Source organism: Plasmodium relictum, assembly GCF_900005765.1.
Source record: "Plasmodium relictum strain SGS1 genome assembly, chromosome: 13".
NCBI classification, from domain to species: domain Eukaryota; phylum Apicomplexa; class Aconoidasida; order Haemosporida; family Plasmodiidae; genus Plasmodium; species Plasmodium relictum.
This window is the reverse complement of record NC_041691.1, coordinates 1896442-1919861: the sequence shown is the minus strand read 5'-3', so window position 1 is coordinate 1919861 and position 23420 is coordinate 1896442. Positions and strand designations below refer to the sequence as shown.

The following is a 23420-nucleotide window of genomic DNA, read 5'->3' as shown; positions in this document are numbered from 1 at the left end:
AGTTCATAGACATTCTTGGTGGCATAGTATTTGTCATGATATTGAAGAATATGTTAAAAATTGTCTTTTGTTTACAAGTAATTGGTAATAAGAAATATAATACTAATAAGAACAAAGCATTATCAAAACTAACTTATTTGAAATGGCTTCGTTTAACATTATTGGACTTAAAACATAAGAAAAAAAAGCATATTTTATAAAAATAGCAATAAATGATTATTCACATTTTATGTTAGCTAATGTTATTAAGAGAACGTGTATCAATAATGATACAATTTATATGATGAAACATAACTGAATTCTTACATTTGGACATCCAAAAAGTATTTTAACATATTATGGTTCTATTTATATGAATCAGAAATTTCAAAAATATATCACAAAGGAATTACAAATAAAATTATATCATACTAGCGCTGATTATCTTCAAGTAAATGATATTAATTAAAGATCTTATAAAAGTCTCTGTTATATATTCAAAACAATATATAAGGAAAAAAATGTACTTTTGAAGAAATATTTAAAAATATAGTATTAATCTACAGTAATATATCTCATGAAACTATAGGAGAAATTCTGTATGTTTCTATGTTTGGAATGGACTGTATATTCCTTGATTTTTTGAAGTTATTATCTGAAGTCACTTTTGAAATGATAATGATTTATTTATGTGATGGATGGAAATAAGTGAATGTGTATTTAAATAGACCCAAAGATAAACCAATAGTTACTACTAAGGATATTAATGTCGGTATTATTATTTCATTTGATTTATCAAAATAAGAAAGAAATCAAAATGAAGCATTATAGTGGAAATAATCAATATAAAATATATTGGTTTTTTCTTCATAAATTAACCAAAATTGCAAAAAGAAATTTTAAGGTAATATTTATTTATTATTAAAGTAAAGAAATTTAAATTTCACTTAAAAAAATTAAACTGTCAAATAATAAAACGAAAGAAATATATAAAACGCAATTAAAGAAATTAATACGAGTCATTTAGAAATGCAATTAATTGTTTAATCTTATGCAAGTTTTGAATCGTAAATTTATTTATATTTTTATGGATTAAGTGATGTTTCTCCTTATGACAAAACTAATGATAAGAATAAAGAATAAATTAGGATATAAAAAAATGAATTGATATTTTAAAATAAAGAACAGGATTCAAAATAATGCTATTACTTTTCTGTAGGTGGTAGAGTATGGTCAATAAATAGTATTATTGACCTTTACGAACTTTCGATAGAACGAAATAAAATATAGGCAAAAGTTTATCTGTACAATTAAGATATTTTAGAAAATATGTACAATGGAGTGAGTACATTAAATTTCTCTATTGAAGTGTGTAAACTAAAAAATTTTTTTTTTTTTGAGAAAGTGAATTGTTTTTTATATATTTTTACATGTAGATAGAAAGTGACAAATAAAAATAAAATTTTAAAATAAATTTTTGTTTTTTTTAAAAATTATTTAATAAATTATTAGTAATAAAAGATAAATTTTGTTAATTACAAAAGTTAATTTTTTGATGAAAGATTGTATGTGCATAATCTTTTTTTAATATTTATAAATAATGGGTAATAAGATTTTAATAAGAATAGATAATAGTTTTTTTTAAAAAGCATATGAACGTTGTTGTAAATTTTTAATGTACTATGAACAATTAAGCATTTATTTAACATATCATTAATATGAGGATTTAGAACTTTATGTAAAATAAATTGCTTCTTTTGTGCTATATAGAGTAATTACATAAAAATAATTTATTATTTATAATTTAATAAAAACTAAAACTAGTAGAGATCAATGCTTATGCTCTTCAATAGTTTAACTGTTCACAATATATTACAAAATTATTTGAATATCCATTTAATCAAATGATAATATAAAAAATATTAACATTAATAAATGTAATAAAATAAGTTATATTGGTAATGCCAAATTAATATCATTTATATTTATAATAATTATGATGTTTATAATATTGATTAAATTTATATTATTGAGTATATTAATATAATTTTATATTTTCAATAATGACACTTTTCTAGTACAGTAATGCAAGTTATGTTTAGATATATAAAAATAAAATTACTTTTAATATGGAATAAATGTTATAAAAAAAGGAAAATGAAATAATATAAAAGTTAAATTTACTAGTCAGTATATATTTTTTTATTATAAGATCATATATTTACATTGCATAATTAATTTAAATAAAAAAAAAAAAAATAAATAAAATTGATAATTTAATAAATATTTTAGAAAATTCTAAAAAAATGTTAATAATTTTAGCAAATTTTTGTGAAATTTTATTGCTGTTAAAAATTAGCTCTTAGAATCTAAAAATATATGAAGATTTTTTGGTTTTTTTATTACATTTGTCAGGAATAATCTTTATGGATATTTTATCATTTAATTTCTTAATGCTATTATTAGATTTTTCTTTTATTAATGATGCCTAGATTCATATAAAAGTAATATATATATCACTAATTATGCATAAAAAAAAAATAATGTTTTTAATTATAAATTAAATAATTAAATTTTAAAAGCATTATTTTGAAAAAGTTTATTGGCTAATATGACTTTTTTTTAGTAATTAATTTATTACAATATTTATACTTACGGAATAATTTTCCATCATATAAAATGATAAATTCTAAAATATATCTATTTATATATTTTAAATAAGTTTATCAATAAGTATTTGTTAATAATAGGAGTAATATACTATTATATTTAATAAAAAATTCTTTATATGTAAATATATATTATTTTATATATATATTTCATTTCTACTTAAATATATTAATATAAATACGAATACATGCATCGACGCTTTAATTATAATATAAATTACCTATATATATAAATTTGTATTTAACTTGTTTTTTGTTATAATTCTTTTTTAAATATATATATATGATACTAAAAAATTATAAAAATGAAAATTTTGTATATTATTTTAAAGTACAAAAAATAATAATTGATAAACTTAATAAGTATATATACTTTTATGATTAATAGATAATTAATATATGTAATCTTCTATGAAAAATATATTTAATATTACGAAAAATTGCAGAACTTTTAATATGAATAATAATTATATAATAATTCTATATTTATTACAAAAATATATTTAATAATTATTAAAACGGTTTTAGATACATTTATTTAAAAATCAAATATAGATCTAATGAAATATTTTTGTACAAAAAACAATTAATCAAAAAGATTTGTTGTAATCTAATTGTTTTTAAAAGCATTTCTTTTTATGAAAAAAAAAAGTAATTAAAAAATTAAAATTAGGTGCTTTAATATATCAAAGATATACTTTTAAATTTTTATTTTATTTTATTTTTTTAAAAATACCTCATTTTTAATCAAAATTTTTGTTTACTTTAACTTTATAAAAGTAAAATTTTATTTAGTTGCGAGAAATTATTTATATTTAGAATAATAAAAAAAATTGTAAAAAATTATAGTAATGCGTGATAAAGATACAGAAAGCGCATCAATATTCACGTGCATGCAAAAATAAAAAATCCTTAAATAAATTATCTTTTTCCAAAAATATAAATTAAAAGTTTTAGTAATAAATTATAAATTATAAATTATTTTTAAATTTATAAATTAAAAATTAAATATTTTTTAAAAAAAAATTTAAAAATTTTTTTTTTTTAAACATTAAAAATTTTTTTTTTAAACTTATTATAAAATTTATTATTATTAAAATAAAATTATTATTTTAGATTGAGTAAAAATGAAAATTTCAAAAAGATTAAGTTTTTTTATTCTATTCTTAGCTATCGTTTTAGTAGTAGAATGTTTTTGTAAGCAAGAATCAAAGTGTAATAAAGCACAATATGATGATATGGTATCACAAGACACGAAGATTCTGAAAAAAATGAGAAGAGATGGAATTATTTTATCATCAATTATGACTTCAGTTCTCGTATTAGGTTTAGGTACATTAGTTGGATTGGAGTTATCTAAATTCAAAGCACTTAATAATGAGATGGATAATATTCCAAGATTATTTAATGTTTCTTCCACAAATCGCTTTCCCATGTTTTTTTAAGGAAATAAATATAAATTTTTCTTGAAGGCATTGAAGAAATTTTTTTTTAAGAAAATGAAGTATTTTAATATATTATTTCCTAATTTTATTTTGTTGCAGCATTTAAATTATTTGCTTTACCTATTAATTTTATTTTAAATAATTAAGTTTTAATGTTTTTAAATATTCTATATATATAGTAGTTATTTGTAAAGTATTTAATTAGTTTAAAATAGTCCAATTTAAATAAATATAATTTTTATTATTCCGAATTTTTCTTTCATATTTAATAATATACGCTTTCATTAATTAGGAGATAAATTAATAAAAATTTTTGTGTATCTTTTTTTTAGATAGTATTTTTTTTTTTTTTTAGAACTTAAGTAATATAAACGATATTACTTTTTTAATCCGAACTTTTAAAATATTTTTTAGTATTATATATAATTATTGAAAAGTTTTACCCTTTTTTTTAGAACTCTAATATCATATATGATTATAAAAATTAACAATATTACACTTAAATATAAATATAAATGATAATATAAATGATCAAATACATAATTAAATAATTAAATGCTTGCATATAATTTATAACCATCGAAATAAAAATGTAAGTTTTATGATAAAATAAGCAAAATTTATTTATTATCTTAATAATAATGGAAATTTATGCAAATGAAAAATATAATTTTAGTTTAATATAGTATTTAGGTAGCAAGAAGAAAAAACATTGAATATATTTACTCATTTTTCCCTTTTTATAGGGGAAGAATATTTTTATAATATTATTTATTTATTAATTAGAAACTCAAATATTTTTGCCGTAGTTTTAACGGTTAATAAAGAAATGTAGAGGAAATATCTACCTGATTTATTTGCTATAATATTAATTATTCCAAATAACTATTATCTATTTATAAATTATACTAGATAATTTAAAGTTTATTTTATTTTTAAATTAAATTTTTAGTATATTTATTTACTTCTTTAATTTATCATTTAATATCAATTATTATTTATTCCACTTAATATATATTTTACATAATTATTATTATTTACAAATTATATATGGTGACGTCCCCCCGAAAAAAAAGAAGTTAAATTTTTTTTAAAGGTATGATTTATTAATAAGACGTTTGAGTATCTTTACATTATTTTAAACAGTGAAATTAATAAAGATCGTATAGAGAATTTTCTACTAAATTTATTTATTATAAACATTTATTATAGATAATTTTTTTATTATTCTCATAAATATTTGTGTAACAAAAAATTAAAATAAATTTTTCTAGTATATTATTTTTTTATCATGTTTTTGAATAGTTTTTATTATTAATTTTTATGAATTACTTTCATTTTTTTAATCATTCACACAAATTTTATTTACAAAAAAAAAAAATATTATAATTAATATAAGAATTATTAAAAAAATTAAAATTTTTTTTAAATGAAAATAAAAAGCATATATTTTTATTATAATTATTTTTTATCACATATCTTTTTATAACACATATCTTTATATATACATCTTTGTACACCTGTATATATATACCAAATCTTTTTATACGTATCTTTATACAAATATCTTTATAAACGCATCTTTCCAGTATCTTGTATAAGCTAGTAGCTTCTATACATAAAATTTTTCATTATATTAAATTTTAAAAAGGGAGATAAAATCTTTTATTGATCATACTTTACCAACTAAGGGGAAAAGTAATGATATTATGTGAATTCTGATTTTTAACTTGTTTTATAATATAAAATCCTTTTTGTATATCCTATTTAATTTATTATGCTTATTATTATTCATATCACGTGATAAAACATCACTTCTTTCAAATATATCAAAATCATTTTTATATTTCAATTCATGCATAAGCTTTGGATTTTTTTTATTTATTCCATTAACATGCATTAGATTCTTTAATTAAATCTCATATATATATATGTTATTTTATTATTTAATAATTTGATCTTAGTGAAATTTAAATTTCTTTACTTTAATAATAAATAAATATTACCTTAAAATTTCTTTTTGCAATTTTGGTTAATTTATGAAGAAAAAACCAATATATTTTATATTGATTATTTCCACTATAATGCTTCATTTTGATTTCTTTCTTATTTTGATAAATCAAATGAAATAATAATACCGACATTAATATCCTTAGTAGTAACTATTGGTTTATCTTTGGGTCTATTTAAATACACATTCACTTATTTCCATCCATCACATAAATAAATCATTATCATTTCAAAAGTGACTTCAGATAATAACTTCAAAAAATCAAGGAATATACAGTCCATTCCAAACATAGAAACATACAGAATTTCTCCTATAGTTTCATGAGATATATTACTGTAGATTAATACTATATTTTTAAATATTTCTTCAAAAGTACATTTTTTTCCTTATATATTGTTTTGAATATATAACAGAGACTTTTATAAGATCTTTAATTAATACCATTTACTTGAAGATAATCAGAGCTAGTATGATATAATTTTATTTGTAATTCCTTTGTGATATATTTTTGAAATTTCTGATTCATATAAATAGAACCATAATATGTTAAAATACTTGTTGGATGTCCAAATGTAAGAATTCAGCTATGTTTCATCATATAAATTGTACCATTATTGATACACATTCTCTTAATAACATTAGCTAACATAAAATGTGAATAATCATTTATTGCTATTTTTATAAAATATGCTTTTTTTTCTTATGTTTTAAGTCCAATAATGTTAAACGAAGCCATTTCAAATAAGTTAGTTTTGATAATGCTTTGTTCTTATTAGTCTTAGATTTCTTATTACCAATTACTTGTAAACAAAAGACAATTTTTAACATATTCTTCAATATCATGACAAATACTATGCCACCAAAAATGTCTATGAATTTTCTTTATATTTTTATTGATCCATGAGTACCTACAAATTTACTGCTGTAAAGCTAATACATTAAATGAGTTCTATATTTATCTGGTATTTTTCAATAAATAGTGTTATTGACCTATATTTGTATTAAAGAAAAATATAATTTAATTGAAAATTTAATTGTATATATAAAGTATTTAAGAAAAATATGTGCATTAAAATGCCTTAACTATAGTGTACGAATCTAAAAAAAAAATATATGTACTAAAATGCTCATATATATTGTATACTTAGTTAATAAAAACTATTATGAATCTTTTATAAAATAAATATAGGTGCATATATAGAAGGATACGAGATAGTTGTGCATTAACTTCAATAAAAAAGCATACTGAAAAGAGTTATGCCCTCATTGAAATGTTTCAAACATATAAGAATTACAAATTCATAATAGATGAATCGATTTAAAATTTTCATATATCTTAAACTAAAAATTTTTTTTTATATACATATATATATTTATTTATTTATTTTATTTTTTTTTTTTTTTTTTGTTCTGTTTTTAAATAATTATTTTATAATTTTTATGAAAATATTTGTCGTAAATATTATATACGTACTTGATATTAAAAAATATACATAATATAAATTTCTAAATAACGAAAGAAGTATCAGAGGAAAGAATAGATATTGATGAATGCAAATAAGAATATATAAGTATATAATTAAATATTAAAAGAGAAAATAAATTATTAAATATATTATGTCAGTGTTTATGTAAGACGCTTGATATATGTTATATTTATTTTACTTTTCAATATTTAGACTTTTAAGCGATAAAACATTTAAGTAACTTTAAAATTTAACTTTTACATAATATAATTAATAAAACCCAATTAAACTAGTGTAATTATTTATACTTACCATTTATTAATCTGCTTATACTATACTTTAGCAAAATATTTGAACGGAAAATTAATAAATCATAATTCTAAAAAAAATTATGTAGTTGTATGCATTGATGGCATCATCATTTAAAAGAAAAAAACAAATGAACGTTATGAAATGTTAAAAAGAGTAGGTAAACTGTTAATATATAATAATCCTTAAATAAATATAGAAAAATATGAGCTATTTAAAGCATCTATAACATATTTAGGGCATATAATAGATCTAGAAGAAGTAAGACTCTCATTAGATCAAATAAAAACAATTATTAATGCAGAAAGACCTAAATCAAAGAAACAATTAAGATCGTTTCTAGAAGCTGCTAATTATTATAGAATATATATAAAAAATTTTTCAAAATGGATATTTAATTTAGTTTCTTTATTAGATAAAAACAAAAAGTTTGAATGGAACTAGGAGCATTCATAAATACTTGGACAAATTAAAGAAAACATGGCTGAAATAACTTATTCATTCTTTAAACCAGGAAAGCTTTATACTAATTATATTGACGTATCATATTATACTATAGGAGCTGCATTAACTCAAAAAGGATAGCTATTCTGGTAATACTAAATTTATTCATTACACATCTAAAAAATTATATGATGTTCAAAGGTAATAGAGTATAGTTGAAAAAAAATTATTCGCAATAGTTTTGGTTTATATAACGTTCAATTATTATATTAAAAAATCTAAAACATTCATCAAAGCATATTGTAAAGGTATCATAGGAATGGAATCAATTAATACTAGAAAATTATATTGTTAGAAATTAGGATTATGTGACTTTAGAATTTGAATATATTAATATACTTCAAAATAGTTTATCTGATTAGAATACTAGATCAATTGATAATAAAACATATCTATAAATTATATGACATTGTATTGTACCAAATCACAAGAAGGATATAAAGATATATATTTTATTCCATCTTGTCAAGAAATCGCTGATGAAGTACGGAAAAATAAGAATAATATACCAAGAGATATAGTATGGAAGAATGAATTTCCATTTCACTATAGAACAAGGTAATCATATATACCAGAAAAACATAGAAATTATTTAAGGTATTGGTTTCATAATAGTTTGCATGGTATTGTGAAGTAAATAAAACATTAAAGAAAATTAAGAACTCTTGGTGGTCTAATATTAGCCTAAAAATTAAAAACTATATTACAAATTGTTTAATATATCAAATAATATATAATAAAAATTTTTAAATGAATATAAATAAAGCATTATCAAAATCTAATATATTTGATATGCTATCATTAGACATTATAGGGCCTAGAACATAAAAAGGAAAATAATACTACATACACGTAGCAATTGACTATCACATTTTATGTTAACAAATGTGACATATATAACTCATGTTGCTTTGTATTCAATTAATATTATAAGAAATACATGGGTCCCTATATTTGGATTCCCAAAAAGTATTTTGTCTGACCAAGGTTCCATTTATATAAGCCAAGAATTTAAGAATTGCATTACTAATGAATTACGAATAAAACTATATCATATTAGCGCATATTACTCACAAGGGAATTGTAATAATGAAAATTCTCATAAAATTCTTGATTATATACTTAAAACGTTGTATGAAAAAGAAGGTTTCCCTTTTGAAGAAATAGTTATAAACTCAGTCCTAGTATATAATAACTCACACATGACGTTATAGGAAAAACATTTTATTTTTCTACATATGTAATTGACCGCATATGCACAGATTTTTCAAAAATAATACCAGGAATAACCAAATAAATGAAAATTATTTATCTAAATGATCTATTGAAAATACAAGTGAAAACCTATTTAAAACTAAAGAGAAATCTTTAGTTAAGAATGAAGATATTAAAATTGGAGATATTATTTTTTATGAATTTCCTGAATATGAAATAAATCAAATGAAACATTACAGCATAAATGGGTATTATAAACCACAATGATCATTTTCTTATAGAATAATTCAAATCAAAAATGGAAACTAAAAAATAGTACCTATTTATTATAGAGGCAAAGAAATACAAATACTTTTAGAAAAGGTTAAATTATTAAATAATAAAGCAAAAGAAATATACGAAAGGTAATTGAAAAATCTTATATATGTGGCCAATAAGCATAAAAGAAAATTATATGTAATGTAAGTATTAAAATCGAAAGACTATTTCTACATTTGAGAACGAAATAACATTTTACATTGAGGTTATCTTAGTAATGGGAATAGAAAAAATTAATAATGAAATACAGAAGAGACTGGAAGTAATAAAACAAGATAAAGAAAAAAAACTATAAATAATACCACTACTTTCTCTAGGTGGTATAGTATTGTTAATAAAAGCTATTATTAACCTTTTATGATATAAAACTTAGCTTTATAGACAGAAAAATACGAATTAGCTGCGTACCAACGCAAGTAGAAAAAAAAAAATTTTTAAATAAATTATTGTTAAAGTTACAACAAAAAAAAAAATAAAATGTTAGGCTTATATAAATTCCATAAACTAAAATTATCACATTTTAAAAAAATTTTTTAGTATAAAAATTCCTTTTTACATATCATCTCTTTAATCAACATCATTAAAATTACAGTCATAATTTTATATATTGTTATGAAAATTTTTAATTCATTTTTCTCCATTAAAAAAGGTATTATTAAAAATTAAAATAAATGAATAAACATATATATGATTTTTTACATAATCACATTTTTAATAGACAAAGAAAAATATTAATATGAAAGAATGATATATATATATTATAATGTTTAAATAATTATATTATGGTCTCAATTTTAATAGGTAATGAGAAATATTATTTTTTTAAAATACTGCAGTATTTTTTTTACGTAGTTTCAATAAAAAACTATAAATTACAAATAAATGTATATATTTATTTAACTTTTGCTTCTATTAACATTTTTCTTCTTTTTTATCTCTTTAAAAACACATTTTAAAAAAATACAAATACATAATTTTTCGAATTATTATATATTTTTTCTATAAATTTAATTATATGTGTAATAATTAAAATTATTTAAATATCTAAGTTCTGTAGTTTCATAAATAATAAAAAAAAATTTGCACATATTTATAAAGGAGAAAAAAATTCTTCTACATATGAATAAAATGAATGATGAAACTATTAAAATTTTAAAGTTTATGATTTAAAATCAGCTATATTTGTATGATTTGTTAATTTAATCTTTTTATAAAATGCTATCAATAAGTGAATTAATATTTCATAATAGTATTTCAAAGAATTTTTCCTAAATATCAAATTTTTTTTTTATAAAAAGCATTTTTTTAATTTATTTTATCCATTTCTTTTATTATATAAACCTCAATACTTATCTATAACAAATAACTAATGCGAATATTTTCGAATTAAGGTATATGTTAAAAAAAAAATAAACATTTCATCCTATGAATATTCTCACTTAAGTATTCAGTTAAATTCCTCAATTCTCATCAAAAAGATACTTTTGTAAATTTTTATTCATGATCAATTTTTATATGTAATTTTTTTTAGGTAAGTATATATGTTGTTTTATCATTCTAAAGATAAATAATAACTAGATTGAAATTATAAATAAAGATATAACAATTAAAATTTTTTTTCTACTTTAATACGATGCTATAATTATTTTCTATGAAAATAAATTAAAAGACTTAATTTTTTTTAAAATAAAAAAAAATGTGTGAATTGTTTATCTTAAATCTGTTGGTAAAATACACATTATTCCTAAATGAATTTTCCATAAAAAAAAAGAATCATGTTAGAACTGTAATACCTATTTTTTTTTTTTTTTTTCTTTTTTCTTTTTAAATTATTTGAAGCCTATTTTACAAGTTTTATATGAATCATTTTTATTTTATGAGAAATTTTTATTATGTCTTCAGTTTATCTATCCACAAATAATTTATGTATAATTAATTTCATAAAATATGGAGATTAAATATTCAAATAAAAAATAATATTTTTCTTATTAAAATATTAATTTTTAAATTATAATGTTCCTTAAAACTTCCAATAAACAAAAATAATAAATAAAAATTAAATAATAAAAACAAATATTCTTTATTTTTATATAAGAAATATTTTTACGTAAAATATAGAATTAGTTCATTGAAAAAAAAATTAACTCGTAATCATATCTTTTGAAATTTCTGAAGTTAAATTTTTTATAATGAATAATTTTATATAACATCAAAAACAAATAATCTCAAGTAATATGGTAATTTTATTACATAATATTTTCATTTTGTATAAATATTTTATTTGCATTTTTTGTAAAATATATAATAGGAATTTTTCTTTTTAAAAAATATAAAAGGAACTATATTCATATTTTTATGAAGAAAACACATATATTAACTTTCTTACTTTTAATTAAGAAGAAAAATCATATTACAAGGCTGTAATTTTAGTTAAATGCATGGAACCATAATTTTTGCAGAATAAAATATATTTATATGAAATATAAAATTAAAAAACTGCAAAAAAAAATAAATTTCACCTTTTTTTTTTTTTTTATTTGCCATTTTTTTAATAAAGTTTTTAATTCATTAATGAAATTTTAACAGATTATACTTAAAAAAAAAAAAAAATTACCTATTCAAATATTATGAATTTTATTATAATAGTTGCATAATTATCGTAGAATTTAGCCTAATAAGAAAAAAATTTTAAAGAAATCAATTTAAAGGCCAGAAAAAACAATATTTCAAAAAAAAAAAAAAGAAATAACATAAAGAAATATAAAATTTTACAGTTTTGAAATACAGTATTTACATGCGATTTATACATACATAACATTTTATTGTTTTATAATATAATAATATTCTATTTTTAGTGCAATATACTTTTACAATTTACCTACATATACTTTCGATTTTTATGTTTTTTTTCTTTTTTTAAATATTTTCATTTACTAAAAAATTAGCAAATCAAAATATATTACAAAAAAAAGTCTCAAAATTGTAAATAATAAAATTAACATAAAATTAATTCTTTAGATTTTTTTTTATATTATTTCAATTACATTTTTTTTTTCCAAAGGTGTAAGATATTTCTGTTAATATAATTTTTTTAATTACAAAAAATACTCTAAATATTAAATTTTTTAAATATGTAAATTATAAGGATCAAGAAATTTATTTAATTTCAATAGTTTGAGAACTTCATTTTTTTTTAAGCACAAGTTTATAAATTTTTGTAACGTATTAATTTTTTTTTCTATATACTTTTATATATATATATAAATTAATTTTTTTTTGCATTTTTTTTTTTTTAATTAAATTCTTAAAAAACTCATTTTTATTAATCATATTTTATTAAAAATATAAGATATTTAATTTTATAAGTGATTTAAAAAAACATATACTTTGTTAAAATTAATTTTTTTATAAGTGATAATTTCATGCCAATTCATGAGTTTAAAATTTAATGTTTTCATTGCTACTATTTTACAATTTTTTTTTCATTTATCTTATAAATATTTCTTCATCTATCTAATAAATTTTTTTATATCATATTTTTTTTTCTGTTTGTTTTAAAAAATCATTTTTATATATATTATGAATCTTTTATTAATATTATAAATTCAAACATCTATAATTAAAATATGTGCAAAAAAAAAAAAAAGGATATTCTAGTTTGAGATATTATACATAAATATTTTATAAATATGTTATGTATATATTTACATATATAAAAATTTTAATAAAATTTTTATTTTATATATATGTAAAAAACAAAGAAAATTAATCTATTAATGTATGTATTATATTAAAATTATAATACATAAGTGTACTTTTTTATTTTTTTTAATGTGACTCTTTAGATATTTATATTTGAATTTTATGTTTATAAAAAATTGAATTTATAGAATTATTCTTTAATAAAATTATATGTTATTAAACTAATATATTCTGCTTTTCATCTTTTTTATTCTTAAAAGGATAAAAAAAGAAAAAAGTATATGGATAAGTTAAAAAAAAGGAATAAGAAAATAAATTAAGAGATAGTGAACCTTATAAACGATTAAGTTTCGAAAATAATATAAAATTTAAGCAATAAGCTTATGGATTACATAAATATATATAAATTTCCTTAATATATTTTTTTACTTATCCTCTAAAATATTTTTTCTATATTTGAAAAAGTATTATAAAAAGCAAAATAAAATATATAAAAAAAATTTCATTTAATGCATGATTTAAATGATAAAGACAATTACCCTTCTAAAAAAAAAAAATAATAAATAAATCAAATACACTACATAAAAATATAATATAAAGGTTTTTGTGTAACTCATAGAATGAAAACAAAAAAATTATTTTTATGCATTTAAAAAATTGTGTTGTGAATTTAGTAAATTTATAAATATTTTATAATTTTCACAATATATATATATATACATTCTTAAAAAAAATTTAAAAACAATCAAAACAAAAGCACTCTAAACTATTACTTTATTAATTTCAATTTCGAAAAAATATATATATACATATATATATATTTTAATTAAATTTGGGGAAGTTTAATAAATATCAAATAACTCTAAAAAGTAGTCTAATTTTTTATCTAACAACTGTCTAAGAAATAAGAAAAAAATATTGTATAAAAATTAAAAAGCTATAAAATGGAGAATAATATAAATGAAAAAATTGATATTAATAAAAAAAATTCAGGGAGCATTGAAAATGGCAACACGGGAAATATAAATGTAGCAAAAAATGGAGACTTGTTTTATTCTCAAGACTTAAAAAATTATACTACTATTCAATTAAATCAAGAAATAGAAATATCAAAAAATCCATTTCCTTTACATGAAATAAATAAAAAAAACGATATTCCATTATGCGCCCAAGAATTTTCTGATTTAACAGATCCATTACACATTAAAAAAATTTGTTTAGAAAAAGTACATGATTGGAATCATTTAAATGAAGATGATATATATGTTAATCAAATATTATGTGGCTTAACAAATCAACTATTTGAAGTACGTTTGAAAGAAGATCAAGCAAAAAAAAACAATTTAATGAGAAAGCATGTTCTATTTCGAATATATGGGAAAGATGTACAAGATTTATATAATCCTGCTTTTGAATTAGAAGTTTATAAAACTATGAGTAAATATAAAATAGCTCCATTACTTCTAAACACATTTAGAGGTGGGCGTATAGAGGAATGGTTATATGGTGATCCTTTAAGTACTGATGATTTAAAAAATCCATCAATTTTAGTAGGTATAGCTAATGTATTAGGAAAATTTCATACTTTATGTCGTAAATATCCTTTACCAGATCATTGGGAAAAAACCCCTTGCATTTATAAAAGGATGGAAAAATGGAAAAACCAAGTTTTGAAATATAATAATTTAGATAAATTGACATATGATATTAGTAAGTATATTAAAGAATCTGATAAATTCATTAAATTTATAAAAGAATATACCAAATTAGATAATATTGCCAATGATGTTGTTTTTTGCCATAATGACTTACAAGAAAATAATATTATAAGCACAAATAAATGTTTACGACTAATTGATTTTGAATATTCTGGTTATAACTATTTATCTAATGATATAGCAAACTTTTTTAGTGAAACAACTATTGATTATTCAGTAAGTACCTACCCATTTTTTACTATTGATAAAAAAAATTATATTTCCTATGAATCTAGGAAATTGTTTGTGTCTACATATTTATCTGCCTACTTAGGCAAATCTTCCCTATCATCAGATGAAAAAGTAATTAATCAATTTTTAGATGCAGTTGAAGTTCAAGCATTAGGGGTTCATTTAATATGGGGATTTTGGTCTATTATAAGGGGATATCAAACAAAAAGCTATAATGAATTTGACTTTTTTTTATATGCAAAAGAAAGATTTAATATGTACGACGAACAAAAAGAATATTTGATTTCAAATAATATAATTAAGGATTATTAATAGTTATAATGGAAAAAAGAAAAAAAAATTTCAGAATTTTAAGTTCAAAAGAAATCAATAAAAATAATAATAGCTCCTTTCATTTAATAGAACATTAAAACTAAAAAAAAAAACAATCACATAAGTTTTAATTAATTAAAATAATATTCTTTAAAATTTTAAAATCAACTAGAATGGTCAAAATAATTCACTTCATGAATTTAAATTCAAATTAAATATAATAATTGTCCATTATATTTTTTAATATAAAAAAATAGAGTAAAACAGGTTTCATTATGAATTATAATTTAAACAAATTCAATGTAATAACATATTTTGATATTTTTTAATCAACCAATTTACACATTTCTGATTAAATAAAAAAAAAATGAATATTATTATTTTATATTATAAAGAGGCATATGCGATTTATTTATTCATGTATTGAATATATAGTATGTTAGCTTTTTTCTAAAATAGTTTTATTCAAATTTCTATGATTTGCATTAATATATAAATTACTTTAATAGTATTCATAAAAGCTTTTAGCTATGTTTTAATTTTTTATTTCTTTCAATTTTAATACTAGGAATTATTTTGTTTTATTATTTTATATAGGCATATAAAATAACACACGTATATTTTAAATTAATTTTTAAAAAGAAATATGATATTTTTAATAAATTTTTATGAACATATAAACTTTTACTTTTCATAAAAATTTGAAAATTATCATTTAGAAGTGTGTTACTTTTATTAATTTTTTTAATTTTCTGAAAAAAAAAAACTATTTTTACTTTTTTACATAAATAATTCTGAGCACAAGAATGTAATTCTTTTTTGCTACCTCAAAAAATTTATATTGTACTTAAATTTAAAATTAAATATTTAAGTTTATATATATATATTTATGTAAAAGTAAAAAATGTTTAAAGTTCTTTTTTTTTAATTAGATTCATAGAAAGACAAATATTTTTATAAAATGTATTTTCATTGCACGCAATAAATATTGAACAAAGAATTTGAAAAAATAACATTAAATGCATTTTATTCTATTTTCAATAAAATCTTTAATAATATTACTTTAATTTTCACTTTTAATAAGCAGTAAATATAATACACATGTAATTGACCATATAAAACAATTTACTTTTTTTTCTTCTTTTTTTTTTGTAAATTTTTTATTCTATTTTCATGTTCCTAGTAAAAGTTCACAATTAATAATATTTATACTCAATTATTTTACTATGATAAAAAAAAAAAAAAAATAGAAACTTTACCTTTTCTAATGTTTTAAGAATTTCCTCTTCTTTTAATTCTTTTTCTTTTATTTTTTCTCTCCACATATTTATGTGCATCTGTGATTTTTAGAATTATGTTAATTTTATATATAATAATTTTTAAAAAAAAAATTTTCTTTTTTTTTTTATTCATTTTCTTTTACTAATTTATTTAAATTTTTTCTTCTCTCTTTATTTTCAATTTCAATTCTTAAAAATAAAAAAAATAATCAAATGTATATTGAAATTAGTAATAAAGTGAATAATAAAAGAAATAATATTATTTTTTTGAAGTCTAGAAATTTAAATAGGGCTATATTATATACATAATTTTTTTATATATGTATTTAAAAGCAACATTTCTCTTTAAATTATTACATAGATGACTCTACAGACATATGATAAGTACGCATATAATTTTCTTCCTTTTCCATTTTGTTATTTTCTTCTTTTTCAAGTTCCCCTAGATGTAACCATAAATTTTTATTCCATATTAACTTTTTTATTATTGAGCAATTTTGACTATGCGCTGAGCACAAGGGAAAATAATAATAGAGAATATAGGTTTTTTTTTTTTTTTTTTTTCTTTATATATATTGTTATGATTTTAAATGATACTAAAATTATTGTTCTCAAAATTCATTTCTATTAATGTATTATTAATTTTTAGTATCTGGCACAATACATCCCCGTTATTCTAATAATATAGAAAAGGATATAAATTTGAAAAAAAATTGTAATTTTAAATATTTTTGTGAGAATAATTTTTTACTTGATTCATATTTGTATTGGCTAAATTCAAAATTTTTAATGTTTTGTTATTCTTAATAGATTCAAAAATATTATTAATTCCTTCAAAATTCTTTCCATTATCTGTTAAATCATTATTTCCTAGATTAAGACTAAATAACGTTTTGTTTTCCTGAAATTAGTAATTTTAATATTTATTTTAATTTCATTATTTATAATTTATGTTTGTTCAATTTGTTTATTATTTTTTTTTTTTTTTATCTCAGATATATTACTGATAGAAAATTAGAAAAATGTTTTAGACTGTTGTATGTTAATTTATTATATGACAAATTCAGAATTTTTATTTTTTTACATGAGCATAATTCTAATATAATGGAAACATAATTATCTGGTAACCATTTTCTTGATAAATCTATATAAATAAAAAAAAAAAAAAAAATAATACAAAATATTTCAAGAGAAATATACCTCAATAAATTATTTTATTTTTACGAAAAATATTTTATTTCTATTATATTACCTAAATAATAAATTTGATCAATATTTATATTCGCAAAATAATATAACCTCATTGGTGAAATATATAAATCATGAAATGAAAAATAAATATCTCTATGTTTTCCATTTTTCATTAAAAATTCAAAGTAATTCTGAACCATTAAATAATTATATTCTATGTTTTCTTTATTATATTTCTCTTTTTCAATTAGCTTCTTTTTTCTTTTTTCGATTTTATATTTTTCTAATTTCTTTTTTCTCTTTTCTTCATATATTTTTTTCTTTTTCTTATTCATTTCTCTTTCTTCATCTAACTCTTTTTGCCTTTTTTCCTCTATTTTTCTTTCCTTAAAATTAGAAAATACGTAATTTTTTTATTACAATAATTTATTTATATGAAATAAGGGAAAAAAAAAAAAAATCTAAACCTTATATTTTTTAAACTCTCTGTTTCTTTCATTGTTTGGATAAATGTTTATAATATTATGTACAGCTAAACTTAAAATATTTTTTTGATTAGAATTTTCTAAATAAATATAAAAAAGATATAAAAATAATAAATAATCAGAAAATAAAATTTTCAAAGAAATTAAATGGGCAATATATTTTATACAATAATTTTTATATTTAAAGCAAGTTATTATATTGTTTTGTTTAGAAAAAAAAAAATTTATATAAACCTAAATTTTTAGATGATATATCTTCTTCACTATCAACATAGTTAAAGTCATCACTCGATGTATATACATTAGAAAAAATATCATATTTTTCTAAAATTTCATTTTGTACAAATTCTGAATAAAGAATTTCATTATTTTCTTTTTTTTTTAAAATATTAGTAAAACTTTTATTGTTTACTTCTTTTTTCTCCATATTAATATGAGTTTATTTACAAAAAACTTTAAATTTGCTCTTATGTTATTTGGAAATATATTTAAAATTTTATAATTATATATATTATTATTATTTTTTTTAACGTTTCAGTATAATTTATGCTATTTTAATTGATTTTTACATAGTCCTATAATTATAAAATTTGTTTAAATTTAAATATATCCTTTTTTCATTTTTACAAAATAATTATTATGATACTATTATTTCCTCCTAATTTTTTCTTTATATCTTAAAAAATTGAAATTTTATAGTTAAAAATAAAATGAATTATACTCAAAATTATTGAAAATTTTTAAATAAAAAAAAAAAATTGGTGTCTTTAGTGCTTTAAATATAATTATTTATTTTATTTATGTTATATTTTTGTTTTTTTTTTTTAATATATTTTTAAAAGAAAAATATATAAAAGCATAACTTTTTAATTATATTTTTAAATTAAATACATATATGTATTATATAAAATGTAATTTATAATAAAATTAAAAAAAAAATTCACATAATAAATATTCTAACATTTTCCTTGAGTAATTTCTATTGTTCTATAAAAAGAAAAGAATAAATAAATAAAATAATAATTAGTAGTTGAAAATATTAAAATGAAAATAAAAATAATAAAAATTTTTTAAAAGTTTTAATTACAATTTGAAAAATATCAATAATTTTGGTGTAATTTTTGTATTCTATATTTTTAAAACTTTTGTTTGAAAGTTTTATGTCTTTGTTATTTAACAAGGTATTCAATAGGTCTTATAAAGGAAAATTGGTAAATTAAAAAAAAATTTACATAAAATAAAAATAAGTAATAGTTGTTATAAGTATAATAATAACAAATAATTTTTATATTTTTATAAATATTACTATCTTTATTTATATCATCTTTATAAAAAAATATACCCATATCTTTATTTAATTCTATTAAAAAAAAAAAAAAAATTATATTAATCTCCTTAATTTTATTAGTTTTTTTAAATTTTACATGTTTATATAAATATTACTATAATTATCGAAATATGATCCAATAAAAATGAAAATAGAAAAATTATTTTCTTCACATAATTCATACTAAGAAGAGAATTATAAAATTAGAAAAAAATTCACATTCAAAATATTACGTTATTAAATGTATATATTTTATTTTTTTTTATTTATTACTAATTTTTTAATTAAGCAGTTAACATTTTCATTAGAAAATAATAAATCTACACTAAAATCTATTGATGCAATTCTTATCTAAAAATTATAAAAAAATTATATAAAACTTCTAAAATAGTTGACAGGAGAAAAAAAAATACATTGAAAAAAGGAAGAAATATAAGAAAATGAAATTTTTATTTTCTTAATTTTTTTTTTTTTACCTTTATATTTTTATGTAAGACTTGATAATTATAGTCTTTATAATCAGCAAATAGTAAATTTTCTATTCCCTACAAAAATGTGTGAATAAATTTTAAACTTTTGTTTAATCTACTATCCTTTTTTTTTTTTTTTTTATTAAAAGGTGTAAATGTAAATAATATGTGATATTTAGTTAATTTCTTTTTTCTAGTTAATACAAATTTTTTTAAATCTACAGAAAATCTGATAGATTTATATTTATAGGTAAGATATATATCCATTTTGTTTGATATATGATAAAATTTTTTTAAAGACAAGAATATGTTTAAGTCTCTAAAAAAAAGAAAATTTTTATCAATTATTTCAATCGTTATTTACTATAAATAAAAAATGTATTTTATATAAATTTATTAAACTCATTTTAATTTTTTATATTACGGTTGTATCCATCGTTTGCCAAAATCTTCTTTTGTGAAATTATTAGAATCTAAAAAAAAAAAAAATTTATTATTCATAGATAATAATTTTATCTTTTATACACCAACAATATTATTCTTAATAAACAAACACATAGAAATATTTATTCAACGAAAAAAAAAAATTTTTTTTTAATTTTTCATAACCTCTTAATATAGTTCCATATATTAGCCACATCATATTTTTATTAATAAAAGGTGTACCAAGAAATTCACCCGCATTCTTATACTAATCACAAAAAAATTTTATATTACATTCATGTAATATATAACTTTTCTCTATTTATTATTTTCATTTACTTTTCATACTTACAAAATAAGCTATAATAACCATACAACTGCAAATATAAATAGGATAAACTGATTTTGTTATTCTTTTATTTTTTGCTTCTTTTTTAAGCATATGATGATCAATTATTGATTTTACATTATTTATATTACTAATAAATTAAACAAAAATATATATATATATATATATATATATATATATATATATATATATATATATATAAGTAAAAAATATGGAAAAGTGTTAAATAGAAAAATATATTAAAAATTAAAAAATTATAAATTTTAAATCAAATTACTCACTAAATACTATTTACTTCAAAGTCATTAAAGTCAACGAAGCATATGTCATATTTATCATTATGTTTTAAAACCTAAAAATTGAGAAATTTTTTCTTAGAAAATTAAAAAAAAAAAAATTTTATTTTTTGATTTCTTATTATTTTTCTTACTTCTAATAAATTTGTATCATCTTGAAAAACAAAAATATTTTCAGAATTTACAATTTCACATTTTTTTAGCCACCATGTAATCTAAAGACAAAAATTAAAAACAGTTATATAGAACAATTCACAATTTTTAAAATTTATGAATATATATAAATGCATTAACGAATAAATTAAAATGTGTAAAATATTTGAATATCAATAAACAAAAAAATGTACTTAATTTTATAAAATTAGTAAAATTGAAGAATTAATTTACATAAATATATTTTAACCAAAATTTTAAGTTTTATATCGTTTCTCTTAATATTAATAACAGGAATAAAAAACTTTAATTCATCAGTATTCTTTTTCTTTTCTACTTTTTTTTTTAAGCAATACCATATATATAAAAAAAAACTATACATAATAGAAGAACAGACAGAATCCTGTAAAAAATATTCATATAAGTTTATGTTAATAAATTAAAATATGTTCCAATATTTTTAGTTTTTCTCTTTTTTTTTTTTTTTTACTAAATCTGCTGTAATGTTCCCAAATACAAAAACAAAGTGAACACTTTTGTTTGATTCTATACTTTTAGAATACTGATCCAAAAAATATTTGCATAAACATAAATAAGCATATAAGGTGTTTTTCAAGTTATTCTTAATCTTTAAAATATCATTATAATATGTTTTAAAATTAATTATATTTAATATATGATTATACTCATTTCCTTTACTTTTTTCATTATCAACAAAATTTTTTATATTCACAAAATCATCGTTTTTTAATTGTAAAACTATGTAAAAGTTTTAAAATGAAAAAAATAAAATAAGTATATATTTATAAATAAAATAAAATAAAATAATAATAATAATAATAATAATAATAATTATAGTAATAATGCTAATAATGATAATTAACACATAATACAATATTTGCCAATAGGATATATATTATATTTTATTTTTCTATTTTTATATAATAACAGGAATTTTAATAATCCTTTTTTATTTATATTTTTAATATGTATAATTATTTATTTATATAATGAGTTGGGTTTAACTTTGCTATTATATATTTTTATTTTTTTTATTTTACTGTGCATTAGATGATAAAACCAAGGCACTTGATTGGATTGAAACAAATTTATATCTTCATTTACTATTGGTTCTTCATAAGAAAACAAATTTGAGTGATCAACATTTCCATTATTGTCATTTAACATTATAAAAAATATACAAGTAATTGCTTAAAATATATGCTTATAATATTATACAATATCAATTCTTAATTTTTTCTTATTATTATTTCCTTTTCTTTTTATTATTTCTCTATAAAATATATATGATAAAATAAAGGAACTTAAATTTACAATGATTTTTTTTTGGTAATATTTTTTTATGAATATAAAAAAAATAATCAAAAATTTTATATTTCAAACGAAAAAAAAAATAGATTAAGTCAAAATATATGTGTAATTCCAAAAATATTTATAAAATTATTATTTAAAGGAAAATATATTATAAAAACTACACATATTGTAAAAATGAAAATTAAAAAATACATTAAATTATACATTTAAAAAAGTAAATTTAAAAATAATT

General features: G+C 17.6%; 3 protein-coding genes across 3 annotated transcripts, besides 3 other annotated features; 1 reads left to right on the top strand and 2 right to left on the bottom strand.

Annotated features, from left to right (window-relative positions):
* Window positions 1-1222: part of a repeat region that runs on past the window's edge.
* Window positions 1223-5741: 4519 nt separating this feature from the next.
* Window positions 5742-7070: a repeat region.
* Window positions 7071-7924: 854 nt separating this feature from the next.
* Window positions 7925-10247: a repeat region.
* A 4315-nt stretch (window positions 10248-14562) lies between these two features.
* On the top strand, window positions 14563-15879 carry CK (choline kinase, putative; the record flags this gene model as incomplete). Its single annotated transcript, XM_028679037.1, has 1 exon — window positions 14563-15879. The coding sequence occupies one exon, from the start codon at window positions 14563-14565 to the stop codon at window positions 15877-15879; it is 1317 nt and encodes a 438-aa protein (XP_028536123.1).
* Window positions 15880-17745: 1866 nt separating this feature from the next.
* PRELSG_1349200 (conserved Plasmodium protein, unknown function) lies at window positions 17746-19262 on the bottom strand (the record flags this gene model as incomplete). Its single annotated transcript, XM_028679036.1, has 6 exons — window positions 17746-17835; window positions 17911-18060; window positions 18164-18303; window positions 18412-18736; window positions 18818-18915; window positions 19070-19262. The coding sequence occupies 6 exons, from the start codon at window positions 19260-19262 to the stop codon at window positions 17746-17748; spliced, it is 996 nt and encodes a 331-aa protein (XP_028536122.1).
* A 500-nt stretch (window positions 19263-19762) lies between these two features.
* On the bottom strand, window positions 19763-23041 carry PRELSG_1349100 (conserved Plasmodium protein, unknown function; the record flags this gene model as incomplete). Its single annotated transcript, XM_028679035.1, has 15 exons — window positions 19763-19822; window positions 19923-20029; window positions 20142-20195; window positions 20279-20345; window positions 20436-20513; window positions 20639-20707; window positions 20837-20951; window positions 21057-21105; window positions 21242-21323; window positions 21408-21534; window positions 21686-21756; window positions 21835-21915; window positions 22104-22256; window positions 22344-22612; window positions 22915-23041. The coding sequence occupies 15 exons, from the start codon at window positions 23039-23041 to the stop codon at window positions 19763-19765; spliced, it is 1509 nt and encodes a 502-aa protein (XP_028536121.1).
* Window positions 23042-23420: the final 379 nt, after the last annotated feature.